This window comes from Lissotriton vulgaris, chromosome 2_1 (assembly GCF_964263255.1).
Source record: "Lissotriton vulgaris chromosome 2_1, aLisVul1.2, whole genome shotgun sequence".
NCBI classification, from domain to species: Eukaryota; Metazoa; Chordata; class Amphibia; order Caudata; family Salamandridae; genus Lissotriton; species Lissotriton vulgaris.
The window spans coordinates 584,188,000-584,213,265 of NC_141687.1; the positions used below are offsets into that span (position 1 = coordinate 584,188,000).

General features: G+C 47.7%; 1 protein-coding gene across 8 annotated transcripts in view; it reads left to right on the top strand.

The window, feature by feature from the left end:
• Nucleotides 1–25,266, top strand: part of CPSF7 (cleavage and polyadenylation specific factor 7) — a 218,030-nt gene that overhangs the window by 41,471 nt on the left and 151,293 nt on the right. For 4 of the 8 annotated variants that reach the window (XM_086955617.1, XM_086955615.1, XM_086955616.1 and 1 more), the window contains exons 2-4: nt 7,374–7,475; nt 10,402–10,447; nt 15,703–15,957. In XM_086955617.1, the coding sequence (XP_086811743.1) occupies nt 15,847–15,957 (111 nt within the window). In that variant the 5' untranslated portion in view covers nt 7,374–7,475; nt 10,402–10,447; nt 15,703–15,846. The remainder of the gene's footprint in view (nt 1–7,373; nt 7,476–10,401; nt 10,448–15,702; nt 15,958–25,266) is intronic. The other 4 variants (XM_086955610.1, XM_086955612.1, XM_086955611.1 and 1 more) reach the window with 1 other exon arrangement.

The window sequence follows — 25,266 nt, forward strand, 5'->3', positions numbered from 1 at the left end:
AATTTATCAATAAAGGCCTTCTGGAGCGCCTGATTATCAACAGCGATGATCAGCGGGCTCGTCTTAGACATGGGTGCAGTTTCTGGGCTACTTGGAGCAACTGCAGTCTGGTCATGACCACCCATTTCCATAGGTCCTTTCTTTTTTCGTTTTTTCTTGTCCCTTTCTGTACTGTTCTTTGTTTCTTTTTTTATGCATTCACCTACATCCTATTAGTGACTGACTGTAATATTATAGCATTGCTAATTGATAGATTTTTTTCCAATGTGATCTGTAGTGTCCGTTATGACCTCAATACAGAAAACATTATACAAATTTGGTTAGCTGCAAGCCAATATAAATTAAGATATTTATCCTGCTACACAGGGTGCAGGAAATGTCACAGTACAATCAATGAGCCTAGATTCGGTAAGCACATTGAAAAACTTCAATAAACTCTACCGAAACCCCAATAAAAAGGAAACTGTTTAAATTCTGAAAATGCGAGACTGGGAATGAAATGGATTCTTATACAGATTCCCACTGCCCAAGACTGATGAGAGCAGGCACTCATACAATGGTTAGGTTGAAAGTTGGATGGATATTGAAGATGCGAGAGAAAGTTGGTCCAGAAGACGTTGAGATTTAGAGGCATCCTTAAGGGGGGCCATAAAGTGAAAAGAAACAACCTGGCCTAGTTCCCAACCTGACATTGTCACCAACAATAAGTGTTCCAAAGTACCATTGTTTGATGTCCAGTAGGGTTGTTAAACCTATTGTGACTTCATTTGTTAGATGGCTTCTTTAATAGAAAGGTGACCGAGGGAGGTCCCTATGAAGAGGGAACATGGTTCAATGATGAGAAAGTTGCCAGTCATTTTAATTAGTATTCCAGATGAAGAGTTTCTGACTTTTGAGGTCTGATTAATAGAGGAGTGTGGGGAGCACTTGATGAAGCAGATGAGGTGTGGGGCTTTAATACTTTACTTAAATCCACCTGATTGCTTACCTGTGAAGAAAGTGGTTAAAGGTTCATAATGTAGAATAGTTAAGGGGTGGGTTGGTATCTTGATAGGTTTGTTTGCTCACTGGATCGTAGTGCAGAAATCAGTGGGTCCCTAGAAAAAATGGCTTGGGTTTTTTGAGAGAGATTGAGCATGGAGTCTGGTTAAGTATGCAAGGTTGCTAGGCAGAGACAGTATCATAGGAGAATACTGGGATTGGGATTAAAGTATCTGAAGGAAACAGGTTAGTATTAGATTCCTTACCTTAGAATATCCCCAGGCGTCAGACTGGATCGGGAAACTTTAGCGTAGCAGTTACCCTGCGCGTCGGTAGGTGTCGTCTGCGGCTCCAAGTCCGTCGTAGGCGTGGTTTGCGCCGGGATGACGTTGCCGGAGAACTTAGACACCGTCCTTGCGCGCTGATGTCAGTTCTCCTTTTTTCTGCGCCAGCTACGCGCAGATCCGGAGAAGTAGTACCATTTTAGTCATTTTTTGACTAAAACTTTGATCTTTTTGATCTGTTTTTCGAGTCGATTGACTCAGGCGGTGCCGGTAGGGATGCCCGGGTTTAAACCCTGCTCCAAGTGCAGCCGACTGATGTTGGTTACCGACCCCCATCGCCGGTGTCTTCAGTGTCTAGGCCTCCACCACGACGACCGAACCTGCTCCGACTGCCGGGCCCTGACGTCTAAGGCTAGGCGGGAGCGGTCCCGCAAGCGACTTGAGCTCCAGCAGTCAGCCCCGCGCCGTTCGAGGTACCGGTCCCACAGGAGGTGGAGGGACAGGTCGCGGGGTCGGAGCCCTCGTAGCTCCGAGAGTCTGCATCGTTCTTTGGGATCAAGATCCTCGGGTAAGGGGCATTAGAGGTCAAAAGGCGTCATCGCTCTTCCGACCCACCCCGACGCTCGCGCGGGAATTCGGGTGACACCACTAACGCGGCTCCGACAGAGTCGCAGGCGTCGCAACCTGCCCCATACCTTCCGGTCCCTGGGCATGACACGACGCCAGAGGAGATCGAGCGGTACCTCATGGCCATGAGGTCTTTCCCTCCACCGCAGGGTTCCGTGGCGCCTTCGGGCCCAGCGGCCCCGGCTGGGGGGCCTAGTGAGTCGGGTGCTTCTGCTCCGACGCTGCCGGGTGCTTCGGCCCCGGTGCCGCCGGCGACTTCGGTCCCGGTGCCGCAGGCCCTCACTGGTTCCGGTTCCGGATCCGGGCCGTCTACGGACGACCTCACCAGCGCCGGCCCCTAGGGTGTCGCCCATGGCGCCGCCTCCGGGCTACACCATCCCCGATCCTGCCGTCGATTCGGTTCCGGCGCTGCTCTCGACGTCATATGGAGACTTTTACTTCCACGAACTGGCCCTTTCCTTTGAACCTGCATACCAGGAGATGGGTGACGAGGGGGATTGGGAGGGGTCTGAGGACTGTCTGACATGGGAGTGTCAGTCTCAGCAGGACTGGACAGGTGAGCTTGGGACTGCCAGTGGCCTGGACACCTCACCAGACACTGGTTTTGTCTCCCCTCCCACAGCGGCTACGGAGGAGGGTGCTGCCTACAGTGTGGGGCTGACGCGGGCGGCCAAGGCCTTGGGCCTGGAACTCCCCGTCGCGGCCGTGAGGACTAACCTCCTCACTGAAGTCCTTAAACCACAGTCAAGCTCGGCTGAGCCTCTGCTGCCGTTTAATGAGGCCTTGTCAGACGTTCTTTTGGGCACGTGGTCCAAGCCCGCTACAGGTCAGCCTGTAGATAGGAACGTGGCCAGACGCCACCGCCCGCCTCCGGGCGACCCTTGCTTCCTGTCCACCCACCCCACCCCCGAGAGCCTGGTCATCCAGGCCTCCACCTCCCAGAACGCATTCCCGGCGGCCCCGCCCGATCTGGAATACAAGAGGTACAAGCAATACGGTAAGAAAGTATTCTCCTCCCTGAGTTTGGGACTGCGGTCAACACCAGGTGCCTCTTGGGCCGCTACACCCACTCTCTGTGGGACACGGTCGCGGACGTGCTGCCACAATGTCCGGTGGAGGTCCAGACTAAACTCACCCAAGCCCTTGCGGAGGGTCGAGATGCAGCACGGTTTTCTATCCGGTGTGAGCTGGATACCACCGACTCACTGGGCAGAGCGATGGCAACGACGGTGGTGATTCGTCGCCACGCCTGGTTGAGGTCCGCCAACTTTTCGGCCGATATCCAGAACACTCTTATGGACATGCCGTTCGATGGCCGTCGCCTTTTCGGCGGCAAGGCAGACCATGCGCTTGAGCGCTTTAAGGGCACAAGGGTTACGGCCAAGTCCTTGGGCCTCGGCCCCGTGCCAGCAAACGGGTGCCTTTCGCTCCTTTCGTGGCCAAGGAAGGGGCGCTCCCACACGTGCTGCCAGCCACGCACAGCAGACTAACATCCAACATGGAAACCGCCGTGGCGGCGGTCGGGGACAACTGCGAGGCCAGTCCACACCTTCCCCCGCAGCATCCGCCTCTGAAGCCTCCTAGTCCGTGCTTTCAGGCCCATGTGACGCCAGTGGGGGGCAGGGTTCGCCATCACCACTTCCACTGGTGCACTGTCACTTCGGACAGATGGGTGTTGCAAATCGTCCGAAGGGGCTACTCCCTCCCCTTCGAGACAACCCCTCCAGCCATGCCACCACAATACCACCGCATGTCTGGGGACCACTTGCAACTTCTGCAAGAGGAAGTTACGGCCCTCTTGGCCAAGGGGGCCATTGAGCGCGTTCCTGGTCCGGAAGTAGGGTTTGGTTGTTACTCCCACTACTTTCTGGTACCCAAGAAGGGCAAAGGGGGCCTACGCCCTATCTTGGACCTACAGAACGACAACGGCTTTCTCCGGAAGGAGAAGTTCAAGATGCTGACACTGGCTCAGGTCTTACTGGCTCAGGCCTTAGCTGCCCTGGACCCAGGAGACTGGATGGTAGCGTTGGACTTGCAAGCCGCTTATTTCCACATTTCCGTCCTGCCGGCCCACCGGCGCCGCGGTAGGCCACGAGCATTTTCAGTTTACCGTGCTCCCCTTCGGCCTTACAAGCGCCACACGGGTGGTCACGAAGGTGATGGCTGTGGTCGCAGCTCATCTGCGCAGGTTAGGGGTTTCAGTCTTCCCCTACCTCGACGACTGGTTGTTGAAGGCGGGTTTGCCCCAGACAGTCGTCCGCCACCTCCAGACAACGGCAGACCTCCTGCACCAGCTGGGGCTTTCCATCAATGTGCCGAAGTCACACCTGTGCCCCTCTCAGAAGCTCCTCTTCATCGGAGCGGTTCTCGACTCTGCGCAGTTTCGGGTTTATCCTCCCGAACAGCGGGTTCGGGATATTTAGGCTCTGATTCCAATCTTTCAGCCTTTATCCTGGGTCTCGGTCAGGTTGACGCTGCGGCTTCTGGGGCTGATGGCCACCTGCATCCTTCTGGTGCATCACGTCCGGTGGCGGATGCGGGCTCTGCAGTGGGACCTGAAGTTTCAGTGGGCCAGTATTAGGGCAACCTGTCCGACCATGTCCTGATCTCGGAGGGCACTGCGAGACAGCTGCAGTGGTGGCTCACGGACCGCGATTGGGTCAGCGGCAGGTCCCTCTACTTACCCCAACCGGACCACGTTGTAGTGACAGACGCGTCCCTCCTAGGTTGGGGAGGCCACATGGGTGAGGCAGACATCAGAGGCCTCTGGTCTCCGGCTCCATATGAACCTTCTGGAGCTGAGGGCGATTTGTCTAGCACTGAAGGTATTCCTCCCCTCTGTCCGGTGGAGCATAGTGCAGGTGTTCACGGACAACACCACTGTCATGTGGTACTCCAACAAACAGGGTGGGGTGGGGTCGTGGACCCTCTGCCAGGAGGCTCTGCACCTCGGGCAGTGGCTGGAACATCAGGGCGTGACCCTGGTGGTTAACACCTGGCAGGTTCTCTGAACGCCAGGGCGGACGAACTCAGCCGGCGGTGCATGATGGATCACGAATGGCGTCTGAACTCTGATGTGGCGCAAGGCCTCTTTCTGCAGTGGGAAGAGCCTTGGTTAGATCTACTCTCCACAGAAGAGAATGCGCAATGTCATCAGTTCTGCGCGTTGGAATTTCCAAGGCGGCACTCACTCGGAGCCGCTTTTCGTCGCGAGTGGAGTTGCGGTCTGTTGTACGCCTTTCTGCCTATACCACTTCTGCTCAGAGTGCTGAAGAAGATAAAGCGAGACCGGGCCCAAGTTATCCGGACTAGGCACGAAGGTACTGGTATCCCGAGCTACTCAGTATGTCTGTCGGTCCCCCGGTTCGTCTGCCTCTTCAGGAGGACCTTCTGTCGCAGCAGCAGGGGACGGTCTTCCACCCGAACCTGTCCAGTCTCCACCTACATGCTTGGAGATTGAGCGGCGACAGTTGAGGCCATTTGACTTGCCTCCTGAAGTCTGTACTGTGATTCTGGCAGCCAGGCGTCCCTCCACGAAGTCGGTATACGCCTGCAGGTGGAACAGATTTGTGGCATGGTGCACAGCAAAGGCTGTGGATCCTCTCTCTGCCCCTCTTTCTGATGTTCTCCTCTTCCTTCTTTCTCTTGCCCAGCAGGGCTCTGCTCTGGGAATTCTCAAGGGCTACCTTTCTGCCCTTTCAGCCTTTTTGAGGCTACCTGAATAGCCATCTTTGTTCAAGTCCCCAATTGTAAATAGGTTTTCGAAGGACATCACACTCATGTTTCCCCCTGTTCAATTTGTGATGCCTCAGTGGGACTTGAACCTTGTTCTTACCTATCATATGTGCGCTCCCTTTGAGCCACTTCATAACTGTCCTCTTCGCCTTCTTACTCTGAAGACTGCTTTCCTGGTTGCCAACACCTCTGCCAGAAGAGTGAGTGAACTCCAGGCTCTTTCTTCCAAACCTCCTTTCCCTTCTGTCCATCCGGACAAGGTTGTGTTGCGGACAAGACCCTCTTTCCTGCCCAAGGTTGTCACAGCCTTCCCATCGGGCAGTCCATCACCTTGCCCACCTTCTTTCCGCTCCGCATCCCTCAAAGGAGGAAGAGCGGCTCCACCGTCTGGACCCAAAACGTGTGCTCTCGTTTTATCTGGTCTGCATATGCCAGTTCCGGGTGGGTGACCAACTCTTTGTTGGTTACGTGGGTGCTAAGAAGGGACGGGTGGTACACAAGCGAACCAGCTCTCGGTGGGTCGTGTTGTGTATCAAGGCATGCTACTCCTTGGCTAAGAAGGAACCTCCTGTTGGGCTGAGGGCCCATTCCACTCGGGCCACGGCGGCTACTACTGCCCTGGGTCAGGGAGCCTTTGTCAGGCAGCTACGTGGGCCTCGCTGCACACGTTTGCAAGACACTACTGCCTGGACAGTCAAGTCCGGAGGGATAGCTTCTTTGGCCGCTCCGTCCTCCAGGACTTTCTGGTGTGATTATTGGTTCACAGACCCACCACCAGGGTTGGTATTGCTGTGGTATCTATTCTAAGGTGAGAAATCGAATACTAACCTGTTTCTTTCAGATGAACAAGTTACTTACCTTCCGGAACGATATATCTGGAAGAAACAGTAGTTAGTTTTAGATTCCTTACCGACCCACCCATCCTCCCCGTTCTGCGAACCGATATCTAGGGTTAAGGTCATCCCCTCTCAGGGCCCTAGTTTCATGGCACCAGTATTGGTATTTATCATGGCTCTGCGTTTCTGGCGCGGAATAGCTGTGTATAAGAACTGACATCAGTGCGCGAGGGCGGCGTCTAAGTACTCCGGCGACGTCATCCCGGCGCAAACGACGGCAATGACTGACGCGGAGCCGCAGATGCCACCTACCGACGCGCAGGGGTACTGCTACGCAAAAGTTTCCGGATCCAGTCTGACGCCTGGGGATATTCTAAGGTAAGGAATCTAATACTAACTACTGTTTCTTCCAGATATATCGTTACTGAAGGTAAATAACTTGTTCGATTGGTTAGTCCTGATACACCTTAGAGAAGAGTGAGTTTTTAAGGAGAGGATAGTTACTTTGGTGCCACACAAACTCTTCTGTTTGATCTGATGATGTATCGATTTCTTTCTCTCTAAAGAGGTGCACGGAGTCAAATAAGTGGCCTGGCAACACCTGGCACGTCTAGTGTACGGGGTCAGACCAGGGATCATTGAACAGTAACTGCATTCACACATTTGGTGTGTATTCTGAAGGGGAGAGCTTGAGTATGAGAATGAACTCCATTATCAGTGTCACTCAATAGTTGCTATTGTATCAATATATTAAATAGTTGCTATTGTATCAATATATTAATTTACACACTTGCCGTTTTCAAGCAAAACATGCCATTGAAGCATTGGCCATGTGCATAAGTGAAAGAAAGGCTGGCTACTTCTTTCTTTAAGCAGCACCGACCACTTACCATGCTTTTGTTTCTTCCAGGTCTGGCTACATTCCCTTAAGATTTCTTCAGATCACGCTCCCAGCAGCATGGCGGATGGATTGGACCTCATCGATATTTATGCGGAAGAAGAGTTTATTCAGGTATGTTTGAAACACTGAGATGGTTAGATACAGGTTTTGTGTCGTAAACTTTGGAGTTGCATCAGAGTGTGTAGGCCACTGTATTCAGGTACAAGATAGAAATGTCCAAAATCTTAATTATGCCATGTATTTCTACAGGTAGGTAGAGTAGTTTTGATTCCGTTCAGTGCTTTCAATCCATCATCTTTTGTGTGTAGCAGTCCACATCCTAAGTTCTGTCTAAAGAGAAATTACTTCATAGTAAGTATTTTGGTAGAAAAAAAGAGGCCCATTGGGTGGACCAACTGGATACAATAGAGAGCAGCAGAATACCCATCACTATGTGCCATGTTATTATAACACTTAAATCTCCTCATATCACAAGAGGTTAAGGATTACCTCCAGGGAAATCCTTTGCTCTAATTTGCCAAACCTACTGTAGAAATCGGGCCACTGCAAAGACTATTGTTTCCCTTGCGTCACTTTTTAATAGCCTCAAGACCTCCCGATGGTGCCTCACACACAACAGCTTATATACAGCTATAATCTAGTTTTAGGGTGGGGTTTCAAAACTAGGGCAGAAAAAGTGGCCTTCCGTTTCTTTTAAATCCAGACCGAGTGCACAATGTATCAAAGAGCCTTCTGCCTTATCCCATTTAGAGGTAAACGTACACATGTACATTTAAACTGAATATACAATCCTCTAACTTGAGAGGGAGAATTTCTAATCATGTATGGTTCAAAATTAGGCAGGCATGTATTATTCAGGAACCTCCCTGTTAAATTGCTAACATCACAGTTACACCAAATCCCTTAGATGACCTTTTCCCAATATGCTTTTTTTAGTACCAGTATTGCACCTTTAGTAATTTCTGCTGGTGTGTTCCATAAAGCTTACATCTTAACCCCTTTACATTGATTTTTGACATTTTAACCATGGGGTGCGAACTTGCTGGTCACATGCGATCAGTTCAGTTAAATATTCCCTATAAGTAGAGAACTCCAGTGTTGACCAAAGAAGCAACGGTTTGGATGCAGTGTAGTGCTGAATCCCCTCTTAAACGTATTATGAGAGTGCTCACAGGTAAAGTAAAAAGTCCCCATATGAATTTATTCTATACTAGTGTTAGGACGGATGCATCTATACACCTCCATAATTCTGTCCCTTATAAGGCTGCACCCACCACCATGGCTCTTTATATTTTAAACACTGGTGATACAGCTCCTCCCGAAGTAGCCTTAAATGTCCTTCTAATTGGTAACATTCTCTGGTTCAAGTTAGTGTTACACTTTTCCCAATTGCGCGACACAGGACTAGGTTTCAGACCGCCTTTCCGAGCTAGTAAAAGTTTTTAAACTGTTCAATCGGGGCACCTTCAATGGTCATTCTGCCTCTAAATGATTTATGTGAATTAATTTCCATATACTTTGATTTTGCCGAGTTTTACTCCAAGCCCCTGTTTTTACATGGCACAAACTCATCCAATTCCGCCTGGAGACCCACGAGGGCTCTTGAAATAAAAAGGGCATCATCAGCGATTATTAAAATTGGCACTGTTGTTCCTGCAGACTTGGATGCATCGTACTTGCAATCTGATAGCCATCTTACTACCCCGTTGTTATAAAGACTAAAGAGAGTAGGTGCAAGTACACAGCCCTGCTTCACACCTTGATTTAATGGGGATGCTATTAGTCCAATCGCCTCCCACATTCCATCCCACCTGAGCTTACATGTAGGTGTGACCGGCTCTTAAAATCCAGAGATGATCTTCAGGGACACCATAGGCATCAAACACCCTCCAATGCTTGTCACTCAGGCCACGTCAAATGCTGACCTCCGATCTAGGAAGGCAACATAAAGTGATCCCTCTTCAAGGTCACATACTTCCAGCATATGACCTTGAAGCGGAGGAGTTGTTGAGGGTACTAGCTCTTTTTCTAATGCCTGCAAGCCTACCTGTGTGTCTTCAAGAATTTGATTATCATATATCCAAGTTTGAAGCCTTGCAAGGGCCTGCCTGCAAAACAAATTTTTGGCTGTAATCTAGTTGATTTATAAGTCTATAGTTAGAGGGCAGATCTCTTCTGCCTTTTTTTAGGTCTCGCCTACGCAGCGCGCAAGCGCTGCTTAGGAGGGACCTCTTGGCATCTCTCAGGACTATTGTCAAACTCTTGCATGTTTTGCACTGTTCTCTATTGCCATTCGTTCACGTTTGGCGTTTCTCTTGCGGGAACCAGCCGTGGTGCCATTTGTTAGCAATTATCTGCCCTGCCGCTGCTCGCTCCCGTAAGGTAAGCGCCAAACGTGCACAAGTGCCAATAGACCACTGTTGGCGATAGTTTGAGCGAGGTGTACCCCCTGGTTTGTTTTGAAGCGTCTTTTTGGGGGAGTGTGGATGGGGCGCATTTCATCGCCCAGGGATTTATTACACGCTAATGGGCCCAGAAGTTAAATAACGTCAAACAGTCATGTGATGGTCACAAGGCAATCCAGTAGCTATGCATTGCTCTAGCCCTCGCCCTTCACAACCCCCTTGTAGGCAGCGATCGGAGCAGATTCACTTTCATTTTATTAATCAAGGCTCCCACAGCCATGTATGTAGCCGACTCTGCGAGTGAAAGTATTTCACACATTCCCTGATGCTCTTGCACTCCCTGAACATCTGTCAGTAGGATAAATATGCATACGTATGGAAAAAACGAGCATTGGCAAACCCATGGTCTTATTTTAAGGTGCCCACTGGTGTAAAAACAGTCATGAATGGTGTTTATAATGTGTTGCGTGCACAAATGCTGTTAAATATGTAAAGCTTTGCCACCACTGGTGAAAAGTGCTTTCGGTTTGTAGTGCTTATGTGGGGTGGGGGGCTTAAAGAATTAAACGTGACAGTCAGCTTGACAATTAATTTTCATTTGCGGATGTAAGATAGTCCCTCATGTATTTCAGCTGAAGCATTTCTTGGAAGGCGGAGTGATGCACCAGACAGCTTGAGGTGAGAGGGCTCTACTCCTGAAGGGCAAGGCAAAGCCCAGTCTATATATTTGAAAGATTAGGTAACGATATGTCTTGCAGACAGCTTTGCTGTCACGTCTGACCTACAAGGGTAATACTTTACTGGGTGGGGCCAAAGCCCACTCTGTATATTTAAAAGATTTGGTAACAATGCGTCATGCCAACAGCTACACTGTCAAGCGAGACCTAATGATATATTCTGTTCTTTTGAGCTGTATATGACCCACAGGCCCCAAAATATCTCTGAGGAAAACGTTTTGACGGTTGTTGGGGTTGAGTCAACATATCTTTTTATTGTACCGATTAAGAATCTACTGGGACACTTAATGTAGAACTTTGAAATCCAGAATATGTACTTTCATATTATATTTACCGTATAGCATTGAAACTGCAAAGGAATGTAAGCACTTGTTGAGTGACAGAAATATTACATGCCAAACACTTACATTCATAGACACAAACTATAATTATCAACAAGGGGGAACTGGTCACAAACTAACGACTACAGTGTACATCCTTTAAAGCGATTGGAGGCGAGCAGTTAAGCATGGAGTGTCGTTTTATATAAAACTTGTTATGAATATCTAAACTTGCAGTCAGCCAAGGGTCTCAAAATGGGATAAAGGTTGCACTACTTAAGGTCGCTTCAAAAAAAATAATGTAACACTGAAGTAGAAAAGTGATGGTACGTAACATTAGCATTACATTTCCAAGGCCGCGCATCCTGCGCATAACCTGCTACATCTAATGAAGTTTCGAGGCACTGGTGCACACTATGGTTATCAAACAAGGGGAGCATATCCTGATGTTGGACAAAGCGTGGTAAGACAGTTTGGCTCTCCAGTGACTGTATAGAAGGTCTGTGATGCCTTTCTTGTTGGAACTGATGCTCTACTGCCCTGTCAGTGATTCTGACCTGCTTTATCTTCCCGTCCCTGGATTTGGAATTCTGCAAGCCCTCTGGTTTTGCTTGCTTTTTCAACAAGAAGCACTCCACAGCAGAACCAGCTCTGCTGACGGGTGGTCCCTCATTCTCTTCTACCACCTTGAAAGTGCATTTACTACTGTCTCATCTTAAAAGGCCTGGAGATTCCTATAATGTTATTAGTACCTCGGTTAGGGAGGATGCTGTGGCCCTCTTGTAACAGTTTAACTAGTGCCTTATAATTGGGAGCCTGGACTTTTCTTCTTTGTAGAGGATGAGTGTTTTCAGTGACGTGTATTGACAATGGTAGCAATAAGATATTGATTCCCCTATACTCTTGCCATGGCCATTGTGAATGTGACATCCTGTCCCCCCCTTTGTACGGAGCCCCCATCCTGAAAGTGTAGCTGTATGATGGGCAGTGGCACGAACCTTCCCATTGCTTTGTATTGTGCTTTGTTCCAAGTTCTGTAGAGATTTCTCCTTGCCCTAGTAAAACAGTCCCTTTTCTGTGTTGTGAAGGCAGTTGCCTGGCAACCATACCCCTGGGGCCAAAGGAACCTGTCTCTAATACACAATGACCGTAATTTATTGGTCAACTACCCTACCTGTCTGGTCACGCACATCCGTGAAACACCGAGTTCATTTGCACAGGCATCCAGTTTGTCTCCAAGTTGGATAAGTATTTGTCATTGGACATGATTCTGGCTTACTTCCAGATCGATGGAGATGGCACTGCCTTCGGTCAAAGGCCTAATGCCCAGGTTTGACTCTACTTTCCATCCCTGATGTGTTTGTTACTTTGGCGGGCATTGGAAGGGGACTGGCTGGCAGGGACTACTTGGAAGGTATAGCCTACCTAAGCTGCATTGATTTGCTTTAGGGAAGAGGAGACACTGCTGGGTGGGTGAATTTGTACTTTAGCTAGTTCAATGAAGGGTTGTTTGTTTTGCGAGAGACCTCAACTCTTTGTGTGGGAGTAGTATACTGCTTGGAAATATGCATAAAGTTTAGCAGCAAGTCATACACCTCATTAGTATCTCTGATGTGCTTTGTATTTGAACACGACATGCCTCTGCTGCTGGATCGAAATCCCAATTGTACTGTTTTTGTTTACAGTATGGTGGGATGCAGGCACCGAAGACGTATGTTAAATTACAATAACATTCTGTTTTAAACAAAATAGTCATTAGAACAGTGGTGCATTCAGACTCTTTTAGCTGGCAACTCAACAGGACGGTCTCAAACCCACTGAACTGTTCAGTTTTGCACCCAAAACAACTAGAACAGGAAAAGGCAGTCTACCTCATTGACCAACGTCTGTTTACAAATCCTGAGTAAACCGGACTCTCATGGCGCTCCAAACGCTTGCACTAGGGACCTTATAAGTGCAACAGTTGATGTTGTTGCACCAAGGATATTGTGCTGAAAAACTAAACGGTCCCAAAGGCGAGACCTATTGGCTATGCCAATGCTTGTTATATATTGAGATGATAGCCACATTAGCACAGTAATAGTGACAATACAGGAAGTCATTGAGTTAGTAAGTAATGAAGGTGCCACATGAGTACTGGTGCAACTTCTGTGCTGTGGATAGTTGAATGTTGCCTTAGTCTGTTTTATGAATGGGGGGATCCAATGATTACCACTGCTCATCCTCCCCTCATTTCAAGAATCCTAGCATCACTCCTTTCTATCCATCTGAGCGTCCTGTAAGCGTTTTCGGGGTCTATTGTCTGAGTAGTTAAGTCTTGCTTACTCAATTCATTACATTTTACGGCACTGGCGTTCAAGCGGTCAGAGGCTTTTTTAGGTCAAGCCTGTGTTAGCATGTGCTCTCACTGAAGGATTTTTGTGTTTTATAATGGGTTGGAACATTGTTTACCATTTGTTTGCGGCGTTGTCACTTCTTTGCTGCCTTCTAAGTGCGCAGTGATTGCCATGCGCCACTTCCTTTTTTTTCCGTGGTGCATGGACCAAGCACAGATTAATTTAAGTTTAATCAGTGTCCATCCACTGCTCACCCTGGAATTCAGGAACTTCTTAGAAATAAAGTGCCATGCCATTGTCATGGCAACTGAGTTTTATACGAGCAGGATAATGGCAGCAGAGTCCCACTCGAAGGAAATTTTCTCTACTGTCCATGAATTGGCATCATCCAGCAGAGCTACGTCCACCATTCCCCCTTCCCAGTCCCTCTGCAACTCGCTCAACGAGTTTTTCATTGACAAAGTTGCCAAAATTAAACATAACTTCCCCCCGCCTTCCCCTACATTTGTCAATCCCTCCCCACCCCCCACTGCCCTTAAATTGACCACTATTCCACTGTTAACCAATGACACACTTCTCCCGCTGCTTCATCGTGTTAAATCAGGTTCCCCCCTGGACTTTGCCCCAGCTCACATCCTTAGGGAAATCTATTCAGCCTGCCCCACCCCACCCCTGACCCTTCTTAATGACTCGCTTACACACGGCACTGTCCCTAGCCCACATAAATCAGCGGTTGTCATTCCTATCATAAAAAAACCTGACTCCGACTCATCCTCCCCCTCCAACTACCGCCCTATTTCCCTCCTGCCCTACTTAGCAAAAGTTCTTGAAACCCACGTCACGACCACTCTGAGCACCCATGTAGAGGCAAATCACTGCCTCTCCCCCTGTCAAGCCGGTTTCCGTCCCCTGCACTCTACGGAGAAGGTGGTGATTTCAGTAATGGACAAACTGCGTGAAGGTATTGACATCAACCTTCCGCAAGCCCTGATCCTCCTGGACCTGTCCGCCGCTTTTGACACGGTGGACCACTCCATCCTCCTCAACCGTGTCAGGGCGGCGGGCAAAGAGGGCCTGGCCTTCTCGTGGCTCGAGTCATTCCTAGCCGGGAGAGCTCAAGCGGTCCATCTGGCTGGCTTCGCCGCGGCCTCCCGCAAGGTAGAGTGCGGGGTCCCCCAGGACTCATCACTTCCCCTCTTTTGTTCAATTTATACATCTACCCCCTTATTTTTATGTTACAGCAGCTGGAGGTCACAGTGTTTAATTACGCCGATGACCTCCAGCTAATCTTCAACCTTTCCCACTCATCTTCATCCGCCCAGAATGTCCAGACAGTTATGACGTTCATTCAGGACTGGATGAACTGCAACCACCTCAAACTCAACCCGGACAAGACCGAGCTGGTCTTGACCGGAGGTGGTTGCAGTCCGTGGTCACCCTCCTTTTGGCCCCCGTCACTTGGTGTTCCTCCACTCCCTGTGCCTAAAGTTAAAACTCTTGGGATCCTCTTAAACTCACAACTTTCTGTTCATTCACAAGTCGGTTCAGTGGTCTCTTCTTGTTTCTTTTCCCTCAGAATAATTAGGAAAGTCTCCCGTTTCTTTTCCCCCTCTGCTTTAAAAATCATTGTGCTGGCCATGGTACTATCTCGCATTGATTATGGCAACATAATCTACAATGGGGCTCCTGCCTATGCGATCCACTGCCTGCAGCTGGTACAGAACCAGGCTGCCCGCCTGATTCACGGCCTACCTAAATACCATCGGGCCACTCCACTGCTCAAAGCACTACATTGGCTTCCGGTGAGAGAGCGCGCCCTTTTCAAACTTGGCTGCCTCACTTTCCAGGCCAGGTCGGGTACTGCCCCCGAGTTCATATGCTCTGCTATCAAGCCCTACCTTCCAGGCAGAGAACTTCGCTCCACCCATATGGCTCTTCTAGCTACCCCCCGTTTTAAAAAACAGAAGGCTGGTGGAGCGAAGTTCGCTGTTCTTGCTCCAGCTTTTTGGAACTCCCTTCCCACTGCCCTCCGCACATCACCTTCTTACCTACAGTTCCGGAAGGATCTCAAAACCTTCCTATTTGCGCAAGCTTACACTGCCTAACCTCTTCCAGCTGCTGCCGTCCACTGCATCACACATAGCGCCATGAAACCGCTGGGTAAAAGTGCGCTGAATAAATGTTTTTAAATTCAAATTAAATTCAAATTCAATGCAGGCTGCGTCATAATGCACTTTTTTAAACCTTCTTCCCCGCCCCATCCTGTTCCTATTGGCTTTTACAGTGCTCGTTTATACATCACTGCATATTGTGTTCCTCCAGTACATACCCTTTCCAAAAACATCTGATAACAAAGGTGAAACTGCTGTAGTTCTATATTTCTGGATAAAGTTCAATTATGTATGCTTTCAGTGTTAAATAATGTATAGCTGTGGCATGTGTCAGGGTTGTAATGTAGAACCAATTATGTGAAAATTGTACTATCGTTGCTATGAATGTTAATCTGTCATGTTCAGATGGAATTTATTGTCTCTTTCTAGGATACAGAGTTTGCTGCAGAGCAGGTGGACCTCTATGATGATGTTTTAGCAGCCACAGTAGCCCCACCTGAAGAGCAGCAGGGTTCCCGCAGGGTTTCTCAATCCCCACGCCCAGCCTCTACACCTTCCTCTGGTTCTGCCGCAATGGGCGACAGTTCCGCCCCCAAATCCAATGACCAGTCATGGGGCTCCAACTTCTCCAACTATGCTGCGCGGAAAGGGCGAGCATCCGTCTATGTGGGCAATTTTGCCTGGGTGAGTGTGAGCAGTGACTTCCAAAATGTACTGGCGCCATTTCCACATCTAGAGCTTCTCTTTAAAAACATTCTTTTTTTTAACTCTTCAGCTTAAATATTTTGGGGGTCTTGTCTCACTTAAGTCACATGAAAGTGTTTGAAGACCATTAAAAATGAGGTGAGCGCAAACCTCGCCATCAATTGTCTACTCCCAAATGGGATAGAACAGATTGCTGTTTCGTGCCCTGAGAGTAAGTGCTGGACGCTGGCTTGCCGTGTCATTCTGTTACTGAGGTTTTTTTTCGTACTGTCACATTGAGTAGACTGTGCTGTTCTAATTTTTTTAAACTATTTCTGCAAATGAATTTTCTGTCAAATCTTTGTTGGTGAAATTTGTCAGTTGTCTTCCATCTAGTGAATTAGCAAGTTGCTATCAGGAACTCCAGTTTTTTGGGGGGAAGTTTTATTGGTGGATGGATAGATAGATAGATAGATAGATAGATATAGATATAGATATAGATATAGATATAGATATAGATGTAGATGTAGATGTAGATGTAGATGTAGATGTAGATATATAGATGTAGATGTAGATATATATATATATATATATATATATATATATATATATATATATATATATATATATATATATATATATATATCAGTGGTTTGTCTCATGAACTTTTGTTTAGGGTATTTTTTTGCATGGTTTTCGAGATTCTAGGCATTCTGCAGCCCACACTCTAGGCCACTGATTTGTAGTAATTTAGGTTCAGAGCATAGTTCCTTGTGGACACTTGCAAGGCTTTCCAAACGTAAAACTCTGAACTTGTTTTCCTTCAGCTGGCTAAAGCTGCTGAAAAAGGAGGTATCTGAACAGAAACACTTCCACTATTTAGTGAAAACCGAACCAAATTTTCTGTGTAAATCAACAGTGTTTTTGCAACATATGTCTTCCACTGTATTAGATTAAACAAATACTTGAATAAGAGTCGAATACAGACACACAAGGGAATGTAGTCGACTGACTGTAATGTGTGTGATCTCCCTGGAAACTCTTGACAGGTGGGCCAATGCGTATTTTGGCTATTCCAAAGTCGCTAAAACGAGTAACCTTGATTTGGGTAACACCAGGTTGAGCACCTTCAGATTAATTTGTAAAACGTGTGATCTATATCCATACCTTATTATTCCATATTATAGATGTTTAATCTGTGCTGGGAAACGTCCTCCTCTCCCTCTGTCATTTCTAATCTTGTTCAACTCTTTGTTGGTAAGTTGGCAAGAGAGACACTGTTATGTGAAACCAGCACATTAAGTGACGTTCCTTCATTGCATCTCTTACATTTCTTGATTCCACCACTCACCCCCATACTTTTTCTACAGTCTTATGCAGAAGACGCTTAAACTTGTTATTAATTGTGCTTTTGTAGGTCTGGGTACGAGAGCCTAACAGTTCTGGTACGAGATAACACTGACTATGGATTATGACAATTCTAACTCTTGTCAGCTGTGATTGCTTGAGAAGGTTAGGGAGACATGTGAAACAAGATCATTCACCAAAAAGTATACCCGACTGATTGCTGCACCGTTATGCCCCTTCTTTGGGTATTTCAAGGATGCATTGTTTCTTAAAACATTGTCTCCTCAATTTGAGCCTATACATATTCTTGGTCACCTAATGCTTGGATGAGTTTATTTTTCAAGATATCATAATCTGTGTTTTCAGAAAATTTTAGATGGGCTTTAATTTGTAGGAACTATGCACAGATCATTTGATAGTAATCTGACGTTGGACACATAACATCTATCCCGATCCCACACCCAAGTCCCAGCTTGGATTCAGTTTACTGTTTGGGATTCCTGCAGCTTTAGCTCCTTGTTCGGCTGAGTTTTCGATTACCTAAATTTGAGCCTGTATTGCCTTATTCCCCCATTTTGTTTCGGTTCTTATTTTTCTCCTTTCCTTGCTGTGACATGCCAATCTTAAACTTGTTTTGCCTCTACCTTGCTGTTTTTTGCCTGCCCTGGTGTGATCATGGTTAGAGATTTGTGCCAATTAGAATAACTTAAAAAATCGATGTTCTACTTTGTAACTGACCTGTGACTTGGCAGTGTGATGGCTGTGTTGTTACACGGTCTTCAGCACCCTACAGTGCAAAACTTTATTGGTGGTTAACTGGAAGACTTCTGTATGTACCTTATTACTAAAACTAGTTGTTTCATTCCAAGGGTGCAATCTGCTGCTTCAGCTGGTTGGCTATGGGTTACTTTAAACATAATGATCAAGAGAGTCACTCTCTCCTGCCTCTGAGATCCATGCCTCCTAATTTTAGTTCATTCCTTTTCAGGTTGTCTGCTCCCCTTCTATTCAGTGTTTAAGGGCTCTTGTGTCTAGTCCACTTTGGGAGCTTTTGGCCTTCTAGAACTAGCGTTTCTTCCTCAGACTACGGAGTACATCTCTTATGTTGTGACTCGGAGATTGTTCTGATAATGGTTTGGCTTTGTCATTTGAGTAACAAAAAAATCTCATGTTTCTCTTCTGGACAATCCACTTTATGGCCCTGTGGTGTAAATTGTACATCTGTGTAATGTAATATGTAAAAATCTACTGTGGTTTCTGAGTCGCATCATGTTGGTGGGCTCCATAGTCCCGTTATCCCCCGCCCCTACGAGGGTACACTGGTTTCTGTAATCTAGTAGTTCCTTAACCACCACAAAAAATCATGCTCTATGTAGCGCATTTCATGTTTAAGGTGCTGGTACACAGGCAAAAGAAATGTGGAGCTGGGGGGGATAAGCACAAGAAACAGCTTGCGCCCTGGGGTTAGAGAAGTACACTTGGGAGACTGGAAATCATGTGGTCTCACGGAGTGCTTAAACAAAAAAACTAGCATTGGCAAAGGCAGTAGGACTTGCCTATGAAACCTATTGGTTTTGACAATGATTTTAGCCACGCTGTGCAGCAGCACAGCTAAAAATTATGTATAAAAAAAGCTGTGTTCGAGGCAGTTGTATTTTGTAAGTTTGTACCAACACAGTTGCATTCGTCTGTAAAATGAGGCCCACATTTTTAGGTCGAGCCTTTACCATTCCGCAGGAATGGGAAATGGGGAGAATTCAAGTCGGCTATTTTCTCTTCAAACCAAAGGGCTTTCAGCCCGCGGTTTTCATGCAGTGCCCGTCAACATGCACGCGCATCGCATGCAAGCCCAGCCCAGTCCTCCCCTCATTCACGCCCACCCACCAGGCTCTCCCGCCCCCATCAGGCTTCTCTCCCAATCCGCATGCAAGCCCAGCCCAGTCCTCCCCTCATTCACGCCCACCCACCAGGCTCTCCCGCCCCCATCAGGCTTCTCTCCCAATCCGCATGCAAGCCCAGCCCAGTCCTCCCCTCATTCACGCCCACCCACCAGGCTCTCCCGCCCCCATCAGGCTTCTCTCCCAATCCGCCTGCCTCCCCTCGCGCATTCACGCCTCCCACCAGGCTTTCCCGCCCCCATCCGGCGTTTCATTTTTTTTTTGTTTGTTTCTGGTGCACGTCGCGTTTCTCCTGTCTGAGTGCTCGTTTTGGCTTCCCAGGTTGTTTACTGATATATTTGTCTCAACAAATCCCCTCCATTTTAACGGAAAGGTCTGGAATAGTTGTATGTCTGAGATATGCGGCTTTCGAGGGGAGGTTTATTCATGAGTTCTACAGTGTCTGGATGTTCAGACAACAGTTTTGGTGTTTGTTTATCCTGAGAAACCGCAGTGTATGCTGGTAACTTTTATATAACCTGGAGTTCACAGAGCGTAAAACGCTTGCGAGGTCGACTCGTCTCGTGCCTTTTATCATTCAGGCCACGGCGCATAAAGTGGAACTTTTGATTCAATAAACAATAAAAATCGTGACTTTTCCGTAATACATTTTGAACTTCAAGCATGCGTAATTACCATGTAAATCCCGACATTCTAAGTTTTAAAAGATCTTTTTGAAAAATAAAACATTTATTTTGAGCTAAGCACTAGCTATCATCTGCACTGTAGTCTATAAATACAGTCAGCTTTTCTTATCTCCCAATGGCAGCGACCTCTCCAAGTATCTGTACTACACGGCACGTCTGGCTTCTAGGAGACTTTTCGCAAATTAGAAAGTTCAGCTCTGTATAGATGCGAGATAATTGTTTTATTTCTGCCATTTAGTTTAACAGTTGCATATACAAGTGTAAGACTCTAACGCCACCTGGAGCCGAAGTCAGAAAGAGAGAACTTTCTTTTCCGCCTTCATCCTTTATGTAGTCACATATTTAAAGCGGCAGTTCTTCGAAAATGATGCACTTTCTTGCCACCAGCACATCAAAGGGCTTCGCCCAGCGTGCGCTCAGCGGCTTCTCCTCCCCTAATTAATCATGGCTGGCCGGCCGTGCTTTCAGTTTCCCGGCCGCTCTTAACGCTTGTTTTTTTTGTCCGGGACCCCTGCTGTTTCCGCCCTCTGACCACCGTCTGACAGAAGCACAGTATTTCCAATATAAATGCTGTGGTGCTGGACAACAGTTTGTTGTAATTTATACCTGTCCCGCTTCTTTTCATTAGAATTTTTTTTATTTACAGTCTCCTTCCTTCAGCCCGTCGCAGTTTGTTTTCCTTGCACCGCCCCTTCTTACAGTCCCTTTAACCATTTTGGTACGGCAGCGATGGAGTTGCTCTGCCCCAACTAGCATGTTTTTGTTAAGCCTCCAAATGTGCAGCACAAACACGGCGTACAAAGAGATTAACGTGTTGCCTGGAGCACATTTCGGGAAGAACATTAAATGAAAGTTCAAACCCACTTTATGGTACCGTAACTTGCTTTCACTTGTTTTCTTTGTTTCCAGTGCTATTTTAGAGCTTTGTGCAAACTACACTTGCGGTTTTCACTCACACGTACTACCAGTATTTTGCTAGTAATAACTTTGAGGGAATAGCATATTTTTGTTTTCTAAATAGCATGCACAAAAGCAGTATAACTTCAATTTACATCAGTTATTTCCAATGATTGTGTCAATGTAAAAATCGCCGCTGCACACCCAGCATCAGGGCCGTGTGTCTCAGTGATGCAGGACCCGCCCCAGTAACTGAAATATGACGAAAGACTGAAAGGAGTAGCCACAAGCTGTGCTCTAGTTCTGCTCTCAAAAAATGAGCAAAGAAACAAGCAATTAAGAACATTTCACTCACTCACCCTCACTCACCCTCACTCACCCTCACTCACCCTCAACCCCTCACTCACCCTCACTCACCCTCACTCACCCTCACTCACCCTCACTCACCCTCACTCACCCTCACTCACCCTCACTCCCCCTCACTCACCCTCACTCACCCTCACTCACCCTCACTCACCCTCACTCACCCTCACTCACCCTCACTCACCCTCACTCACCCTCACTCACCCTCAACCCCTCACCCTCAACCCCTCACCCTCACCCACCCTCAACCCCTCACCCTAACTCACACTCACTCCTCACTCACCCTCACTCATCCTCACTCACCCTCAACGCCTCACCCTCACCCACCCTCAACACCTCACCCAAACTCACACTCACCCTCACTCACCCTCAACCCCTCAATCACCCTCAACACCTCACTCACCCTCAACACCTCACTCACCCTCAAACACCTCACTCACCCTCAACTCCACAGTCACCCTCACACGCACTCACCCTCAACTCCTCACACTCACACCCCCTCACTCACACTCACACACACTCAATGACAATAACTCACACTCAGACTCACACACCCTCACACACCCTCACCATCACACCCCATCACCCTCACACCCCCTCACTCACACTCACTCACACTCAATGACAATACCTCACACTCACCCTCACTCACCCTCAACGCCTCCACCTCAACTCCTCACCCGCACTCACCCTCAATACCTCAATCACCCTCAACACCTCACCCTCAACACCTCACCATCACTCACCCTCAACACCTCACTCACCCTCAACACCTCACTCACCCTCAACTCCTCACTCACCCTCAACACCTCACTCACCCTCACTCTCACTCATCCTTACTCACCCTCAACACCTCACCCTCATCTACGCAACGCCACTCATCTACTAAAAGACACTCAACTACGCAACGCCACTCAACTACGCAATGCCACTCAACTATGCAACGCCACTCAACTACGCAACGACACTCAACTACGCAACGACACTCACACATGCAACGCCACTCACACATGCAACACCACTCACACATGCAACGCCACTAAACAACGCAACACCACTCAACTACGCAACACCACTCAACTACGCAACGACACTCAACTACGCAACGACACTCAACTACGCAACGACACTCACACATGCAACGCCACTCACACATGCAACACCACTCACACATGCAACGCCACTAAACAACGCAACACCACTCAACTACGCAACGCCACTCAACTACGCACACATGCAACGCCACTGCCACATGCAACGCCACTGCCACATGCAACGCCACTGCCACATGCAACGCCACTGCCACATGCAACGCCACTGCCACATGCAACGCCACTCACACTGCCAACGCCACTCACACTGCCAACGCCACTCACACTGCCAACGCCACTCACACTGCCAACGCCACTCACACTGCCAACGCCACTCACACTGCCAACGCCACTCACACTGCCAACGCCACTCACACTGCCAACGCCACTCACACTGGCAACGCCACTCACACAGGCAACGCCACTCACACAGCCAACACCTCTCACACACGCAACGCCACTCACACACGCAACGCCACTCACACACGCAACGCCACTCACACACGCAACGCCACTCACACACGCAACGCCACTCACACACGCAACGCCACTCACACACGCAACGCCACTCACACACGCAACGCCACTCACACACGCAACGCCACTCACACACGCAACGCCACTCACACACGAACACTCACGTTGCCAATAGATCGCGCAGTACGACAGGTGGAACTATTACAATGGCAAATAACAATGCCTTTCACTGTTGTTATCATTTAGAATACATAAAGGGCTTTGTCATTTACACAACCAATAGCTCAAACTTTCCTACTGCGAGACCTATTGGCAACGCCAGTGCTTGTTTTCTTTTTATTTACCAATCCAAAATAGGCGTAGTAAACATTTTTTTTTCCAAAATGCACTTTTTAGGTCTCGCCTACGCATATTCTGCATATGCAAAATGACCTATTCCTTCGGCTTTTCGGCCAAACACATGCACGCGTTCCATTGTCTTCAATGGCAACGCATGCACGTCTGGCGATTTCCTTGCAGGAGCACGCGGCGCCATGCGGTGGCACCATATTGTCGCAGGCTCCCGCAAGGGAATCGCGCAGGCCCTCACTCGCCACAGGATTGTTTGTTTTCTCGCTGTCTCTCTTGTGCTTCTTCTCTACTTAAATACCCCCTTGCTCGCCATGTTTCTCCCCAGCCTCAGCTCATTGTTGCACCACTCTCCCTATTACAACACATTTTTAGTAATAAAACAGAAGGCCTGAAGTATTCCTTAATAAAGCAGGAAGCGCGGTGTTCCCACTGGGTGGCGCCAAAAAACGTGTGTTCACTTTCCCTAGAGAGCATTTCATGTAGCTCCTCACGACTGCTTCTACCGTGAATGCCATAATGAGTGGTTCGGCTGCTGGCGATATAATAAGCGCTTCAAAAATGGCGCCACAATAAACATTTGTGCCGAGCACGCCTTGTTGAACACTTGTAGAGCACACGCCATAATGAGCACTTGTACTGGGCACTTTATAATCCGCACTTCACCAGTGCACACCTTAAATAGCGTTTCTAGAGAACATGCCATAATAAGCACTTCTTCTATTCATGCCATAATGAGCGATTCTGCAGCACACACCAGAACGCATGTCTTCAGTTCATGCGATAAGTACTTATACAGTGCAAACTATGAATAGCGCTTCTAGAGAACATGCCTTAATTAAGTTTCTGGAGCAGACTCCATAATGAGAAGTTCTGGAGTACACATCATAATGAGCTCTTCTATAATATATGGATTATTGTTCATTCGATTATGAGCGCTTCTACAGCACGCGCCATAATGAACGCTTCTGGAGCACATGCCATAATGCACTTCTACTGTTCAGGTCATATGTGCTTATACAGTGCTTCTACGGAGTATACCTTAATGATGCTTTTAGAGCACACCTTATAATGAGGCTTCCAGAGCACACGCCATAAAGAGCTCTTCTAATATTCATTCCATAATGAGCGCTTCTAGAGCACACACCTTAATGTATTTTCTACAGTTCACGCCATACGTACTTATACTGCGCAACCTACAATGAGCGCTTCTAGAGAACATGCCTTAATGATACTTCTAGAGCACACAACACAATGAGCGCTTCTACAGCACACGCTATAATACGTTTCTACGGTTCATGGCATAAGTACTTCTATTGAGCAAACAGTAATTACCGGTTCTAGAGAAAATGCCTTAATGATGCTCCTAGAGCACACTCCATAATGAGAAGTTCTGGAGCACACGTCCTAATGAGTGCTTCTATTCATTCCATTATGAAACCTTCTAGAACACAAACTATATTGAGTGCTTCTAGAGCATGTGCCAAAATGAGCGCTTCTAGATCAAATGCCGTAGTGTATTTCTACAGTTCACGCCAGAAGTACTTATACAGTGCAAACTGTAAAGAGTGGTTCCAGGGAACATGCTTTAATGATGCTTCTAGATCACACAGCATAATTTGGCTTCTAGAGCACAGGCCGTAAAGAGCGCTTCTACTGTTCATTCCATAGTGAGCACTTGTAAAGCACACACCTTAATGTATTTCTGCAGTTCACGCCATTAGCACTTATACTGTGCAATCTATAATGAGCGCTTCTAGAGAACACGCCTTAATGAGACTTCTAGAGCATTCGACACAAGGAGCGATTGTAGGGCACATTCCTTAATACATTTCTACAGTTCGTGTATCAAAAATAAGGGACAGTGGCAAAAGTTAGTGAGGCAGCTCCTTCTGTGCTCATGTTTGTGGAACAAACTCCCGATCAGCTTCTTTTATTTAGCAGTTTTATATAGCGCAAACTGGAATCTAGTTTCTGCACATATGTGTCATGTGCATAATATCACCAAGTATAGTTTTCTGGTTTGTTTTGCTCCTATCGAAGTCCTTGTTTACATCACACTTCTTAACCCCTTGGCCGCGGCGGTAATTCCGGCGCGACGCTAGGGGATAGGGGGGCCATGCGGGGCCCCCATGCTCGTGACGGAACCACTCCGTCACGAGCCGCGGTGGCGCTGTGCTTGTGACAGAATGGTTCCGTCAC